Here is a 6,917-nt window from a genome sequence, read left to right on the forward strand (position 1 = left end):
ATCATAGTAAAGTCCAGAAATGTGAATTTAACATAAAAACTAATGAAAACATCCCTAAAAGTAGCTCAAACTTACTAAAAACTATCTAAAAACAATGCCAAAAAGCGTATAAATTATCCGCTCATCACTACGCAACTATGGCAAGAATGACTTCTATTAGGACTCTTAGCATTAGCATCCATTCATAAACTTCATATACATCAAATGAATGTTAAAATGGCTTTTTTAAATGGAGATCTTAATAAAGAAATTTATATGAAGCAACCGGAAGGTTATGTGCTAGTTGAAAATGAGAAAAAAAGTTTGTAAATTAATTAAGTCTTTTTATGACCTAAAACAAGTGTCTAAATAATGGAATGAGGAGTTTGATTCAGTAGAATTATCAAATGGCTTCTCACATGATAGTGCGAATAAATGTATTTACCATGGTTCTGAAAACCAGACCGGACTGGCCGGTTCAACTGGAAAAACTGGGAACCGGTTACCTAGCCAGTCCGAGTAACCTCAAAAACCGAATAGCAAAGAACCGGTCAAAAAACTGGTCAAACCGGTGGTTAACCGGCGAACCGGAAGAACCGTCCGATTTTTTGCGGTTCAGTGGTTTGATAATTCAAAAGCCAAACGACGTCGTTTTGGCTATTTTTTTTTAAAAATAAACTGGCGGAACCTAACCGGCTAACCCTAATCATCACTCAGCATTCAGCAACACCAACACCCAAGCTCCCAAGTCCCAGCACCCAGCCTCCCCTTTCTTCCCCCTCACCCACCATTCACCAAGGCCAGCAGCGCCACCGCCCACCAAGCTCCAGAGACCAGATTCCAGAGCGATCTTCAGTCGCCACTCACCACCCAGAAGCTGCGACCACCACCGCGTTGAGGCCGCCTCCTCGTTGCCAAACCGAGCCCGCCTCTCATTCACCGGTAAGACTGATTTTCTTGTCTTTTTTATTTTCTTGTCTTCTGAGCTCGCCTGTTCTGTTTGAACATGCTTCCTAGTTTCTCTGTTTTTTCTACTTCATGAATGTTCAATCTGTTTTTGCTGCTTCATGAATCTTCAATCTGTTTTTGCTGCTTCTATTTGCTGCTTCATGAATCTGTTTTTCAATCCAGTTTTGTTGCTTCTGTTTGCTTCAGTGACGAGTATAGGGGTAATTCATGATTCATCCATTGTTTGCTTCTATTTTTTTGCCATTTTGTTCTTATTGCTTCTTGCCTTTGGTGTTTGATTTGGATCTGATGCTTTACTGTAACAAATTATGCACATTGCAGCTCATTCAAAATTTTTCAGATTCTGCCACAACAGATTTTTTTTTGCATTAATTTTCAAAATAATTTGGTTTTGTTGCTTCTGTTTGCTGGTTCATGAATATTCTCAGTTGATTTCTGTGACTGTCAAGCTGCATGAAGTTGATTTCTTGTCTTTGATTTTCTGATTGTTATAGATGGAACAATCATAAAGTAACTCACAGCCACAAGATAATGCTGTTCAAAATTCTCAAACTGGTTCATCCAGAAGTAAATCTAATCCAGCTTGGTAGTATTTTACAGTGAAGTATGACAAAAATAATAAGGCTCAATATACATGTATTTTCTGCTTGAATACTTACAATGGAGGGGGATATATAGAATGAAATATCATCTTGCAAAAATTCCTGGACAAATTAAAGTTTGTAACAAAGTAACTGAAGATGTTGAACTTTAATTCAAAAGGCGTTTGGAGGAAAACAAAAAAAATAAGGCAAAAAAAAAGAAAATTTACATCTGATTGTTATGATGTGGAAAGTGAAAGAGAAGCGGAAAAAGAGGGTGAAGCGCCTAGTCCTGTACAACCTCCGGCTCCTGTAACAATGGGAGACAAAGGAAAGAGAAGAGCGATTGCTGCTACTCCAATTGGAAGTTATTTTAAGGAAAGGACTACGCCAGGCTCTCAACCAGCTTTGAAAAGTGTCTTGGCCAGTGAACAAGTTAAACACAAGGTTAAGTTGGGACTCGCAAGATGGATCATTGATGCACAGATTCCATTCCATGCAATTCAATCGCCTTACTTTCAACCTGCCTTGGACGGCGTTGCTGCAATTGGTCCTGGTTTCAAGGGACCGTCGTATGACGAAATGAGAGTTCATTTGCTGGCCGATCTTAAGAAGGAGTATCAGTTTCTTGTTGAAGGTTATAGGAGCTCGTGGAAAAGGACTGGTTGTACACTGATGGCAGATGGCTGGACTGATCAAAGGCAGTGTACGTTAATTAATTTTCTCGTTTATTGTCCTGCTGGTATGTCATTTGTTAAGTCTGTTGATGCTTCTGATATGATAAAAACTGTCGATACCTTATTTAAATTGTTTGCTGAGGTTATTGAGTGGGTTGGGTCTAGTAACATTGTGTATGTGGTTACTGATAATGCTGCGAATTATGTATCTGCTGGAAAACTCATTCATGAAAAGTATCCAAACATTTTTTGGTCTCCTTGTGCTGCTCATTGCATCAATCTTATCTTGAAAGACATAGCAAGTCTTCCTCACATAGCTGACCTTGCCTCTCGTGCTTCAAAAGTGACTGTCTTTGTTTACAATCATATGATTTTCTTGTCATGGCTTAGAAAAAGAAAAGAGTGGAAAGAAATTGTTCGACCAGGAGTAACACGTTTTGCTACTGTTTTCATTACTTTGAAAAGTATATATGATCATAAAGAAGACTTGCAGTCATTGGTGATTGACAAATATTTCACTTCTCATAAATTATCCAAGAGTGTCAATGGGAAGATGGTTAGTTCAATTATCTTGGATAGTAAGTTTTGGGAGGATTGTTTTACTACTGTTATGCTTGTTGGTCCTCTAATTAAGTTATTGAGACTTGTTGATGCTGATGAGAAACCTTCTCTGCGTATCGTGTATGCGGGCATGCAAAGAGCCAAAATTAATATCAAGACAATGTTTAGAAATATGAAATAGGAAATCTGCATGTACACCTTATACAAGTATCTTGAAAATGCGGTGGGATAAGCATTTGAAGCGTGACCTCCATGCAGCAGCATACTTTTTGAATCCAGATTTCTTCTATAATGAGGGGTTTGTTGAGAAGGCAAATATCTTGAAGTCTTTGCTTGATTTATTTGATATTGAAACTCTTTGCGATGACTCAGTTGCCGCAATGCAAGAGATACAATTGTATCGAGATCGAAAAGGAAGTTTTGGAAGGGAAAGTGCATTGAAAGCAATTAAGAGACTTGAACCTGGTAAGTATTTATAATTTTATGTTCAATTTACTTTGAATGTTTTTTAAATATTGAATGAGAATTCATGGTTGAATTTCATATTCTGGTAGGTGAATGGTGGAGGCTACACGGTGGGAGTGCTCCTAACTTGCAAAAAATGGCAATTCGTCTTCTTCATCAAACATCTTCATCATCCGGCTGCGAGAGGAACTGGAGCCTCTTTGAACAAATCCATTCAAAGAGGAGGAACCAATTAGAGCATCAAAGGCTAAGTGACATTGTTTATGTCACTTATAATCTATGCCTTCAATCTAGAATGCATCGCAAGAAGAAGAATTATGATCCAATTGACATTCAAAGTATTGACACAGTAGATTTTTGGGTAATGCCGGATGAAGATGATCCTGAATTTACTAATGGAGACATCGAAGGCATTGAAAATTTAATTTATACGGATAATGCTATGCCTTCATATCCTAAAGGTGATTGAAATAGCAAAACTTGTTTCATTTCCTCTCAATATCTGATGTAAAGTTGTAACTTTAATTTTTTCTTGGTTTTCTATTTTATTTTATTAGATGGAGGAGATGTGAAACTTGATGTGGATTTCCCTAATGTTGCTGATTCTTCAAATACAGCTTCTTTTGGTGGTACTTCTGATGATGGTGGCTTTGGATTACCGGTTTATGATGAAGATGTTGGAACACTTAATGATAATTATGATTTTTGATGAGTTGCACCTTTGATTAGTTGAAAACTTGCTAGTAATTGTATCTTTTGAATGTAGAACACTATGTGTTTGTCATTATGTACGTTTTATTTTTTGTTTAGTTATAAACTTTGATGTTTGAAGTTGTTTGTGAACCTCTAATCTTAAGTAATACGGTCGAACCAGTGAACCATTGAACCAGTGACCTCACCGGTTTATTGACCGGTCCGGTTCTCGCAACCTTGGTATTTACTCAAAATTTACTAAGGTTTATTGAGTAATCATTTGTCTATACGTTGATGATATGTTAATCATCAGAACAAATTTAAAAGGAATTTGTGTAACAATGGAGTATCTAACTTCTAAATTCAAAATGAAGGATTTCAATGAAGTTAATACAATATTAGGTATAAAAGTGTACAAGAATGAAGTTGGCTTTACTTTAAGTCAATCTCATTATATCAAAAAGGTATTGAAAAAGTTTGATCATCTCACAATTAAATAATCCAATATACCATATGATCCAAATTTTAAATTAGAAGAAAATACAGGAAGACTTATAACACAATTAGAATATGCTAGTGCTATAGGAAGTTTAATGTATGTAATGCATTATACCAAACCCGATATAGCATTTTTTCTGTGCAAATTATCAAGATTTATAAGAAAGCCTAGCAATCAACATTTAAAAGCTATAACAAGGGTTCTGTTATCTCAAGAGAACTATAAACTTGGGATTACATTATAGTGATTATCCCACAGTTAAAGAAGGTTATTCCGACGCATGTTGGATTACAAATCTTAGTGATGATAAATCCATTTCAGGTTGGATTTTCACCATAGGTGGTGGAGCAATAAGTTAAGCCTTAAAGAAACACACGTGTATTTCATATTCTACTATGGAAGCTGAATTTGTAGCTTGATAAGCCACACATTATAAGAAAAATGCTGAGTACCATCAGATTTATCATCGAAAACAATCAGACTGTATAAATCTCACTAGTAAATGTTTACCGTCAGATTCATTTTGTCCGACATTTTACGACGGATTACCAGCTCAGGAAACAAATTAGTTATCGGCAGATTTTTCCGACGGTAATGTTGGCGACAAAACATGTTGTTTCGCGCCATGTTACCGTCAGATTATTCCTACGGTAATTCCAATGGAAATGTCATTTTTTGGAATTTGAATAAATGATTAATTTTAATTTTAAATTTAAAATTTTTTCCCACAATTAGTGGTCAATTCATAAATAATAAAGAATTTTTATTTAAAATAAATAAATAATACAATGTACAAATTAAATAAAAGTAAAATACACCAAATAAATGTATGAAACAATAAAACAAAAACCTAATTTCTACAAATCCAGGTAGTCGTCATCGTCAATCTCGTGACTCTGAGTCAGCGGAGGCGGTGATGATGTCCATGTGCCACCAGCACTACCGCTACCACATGCAGCAGGGTCGATGCCAACGGCGTGCATTTAGGCCTTGTACACCTCCATCTAAGCCTCCATACGCTGCTTTCACTCCAGCGACTCCCTAAACTCTAGCCTAAGCTTATCCGTAGACGTCACGCGGGTAAGGACCTTCTGATACCTCTCCCGATAATCGTTGATCTTCTGAGCCTGTTGGTGAAGGCTACGTTGGAGCTCCTGCTCTTGGAGCCTCAAATTCACACCTTCCTCGGATTGGACGGTTTGACTGGTGGCAGAGCCTGACGACGGCCTCAATGTTGAGGTGCAGAGACTCCTGGCGAAGAACGACCCATCCGTATACATGGTTCTTGTATGGGGCTGAAATGGTCTCGCGCCAAACTGCATTGGGGTCGACAACTGAGGTCGCAGATCACGGCGGCGTCCTCCCCACTTTGCTGAGACTACTGAGTCGCGACCTCTAATCTCTATGTGTAGGACTCCTGTGCAATTAACACAACTTACTATGATTAGTAAGACAAATATATAGTTAATCTTTAATAATTTTGTAGCAAAAGATAATTAGATGTATGTTTACTCACATAATGGTTCTGAGACCGCTCATCAACAAATCTCGCATTGTTCTCCTTCCGCGTGTAGGTGTACTTTTACGTCTCTGCCAATGTGACCTCGCATTCCAACGACTTTGACTATACCAGTTGCATTGAAATACAAAATTATTAGAATATCTAGTAATGATATGAATAACAGATAACATAACAAAGTTATTAGCAATATTAAAGGAACTACATACAAACCTGGCCTTTGTCTTCATAAAGGTCTGAGCTGCTGGTGTACTTGAACGATCTAGTCAATGCCCTATTAGCTCAGTTGGTGAGATGCTGATGCCTAAACCCTGCATCGGTCTCCCAATGAGCTAACATGCCCTTCTTTACCTCCGGTCGAAGCCAACGCGTTTGCTGGTCCAGCCCAAGACGAACATCATCCCACATCTGCTGGAACCGCCGACCCATCCTATAATCAAATATCTTCCGAATGAGCATGTCGTGCTCAGCATCCCAAATGAAGTGTAGCTTGATGAGCAGATAATTTATACGCTTTTTGGCATTGTTTTTAGGTAGTTTTTAGTAAGTTTGAGCTACTTTTAGGTATGTTTTCATTAGTTTTTATGTTAAATTCACATTTCTGGACTTTACTATGAGTTTGTGTGTTTTTCTGTGATTTCAGGTAAATTCTGACTGAAATTGAGGGACTTGAGCAAAACTCTGAAAAAGGCTGACAAAAGAACTGCTGATGCTGTTGGAATCTGACCTTCCTGCACTCAAAATGAATTTTCTGGAGCTACAGAACTCCAAATGGTGCGCTCTCAACGGCGTTGGAAAGTAGACATCCAGAGCTTTCCAGCAATATATAATAGTCTATACTTTATTCGGAAATTGACGACGTAAATTGGCGTTGAACGCCAAGTACATGCTGCTATCTAGAGTTAAACGCCAGAAAAACGTCATGATCCGGAGTTCAACGCCCAAAACACGTCATAACTCAAAGTTCAACTCCA

General features: G+C 37.7%; 1 protein-coding gene across 1 annotated transcript; it reads left to right on the forward strand.

Annotated features, from left to right (window-relative positions):
* Nucleotides 1-1,847: 1,847 nt before the first annotated feature.
* LOC107494429 (uncharacterized) lies at nt 1,848-2,948 on the forward strand. Its single transcript, XM_016115466.1, has one exon. The coding sequence runs from the start codon at nt 1,848-1,850 to the stop codon at nt 2,946-2,948; it is 1,101 nt and encodes a 366-aa protein (XP_015970952.1).
* Nucleotides 2,949-6,917: the final 3,969 nt, after the last annotated feature.

Source organism: Arachis duranensis, chromosome 6 (genome assembly GCF_000817695.3).
Source record: "Arachis duranensis cultivar V14167 chromosome 6, aradu.V14167.gnm2.J7QH, whole genome shotgun sequence".
Taxonomy (NCBI): Eukaryota; Viridiplantae; Streptophyta; class Magnoliopsida; order Fabales; family Fabaceae; genus Arachis; species Arachis duranensis.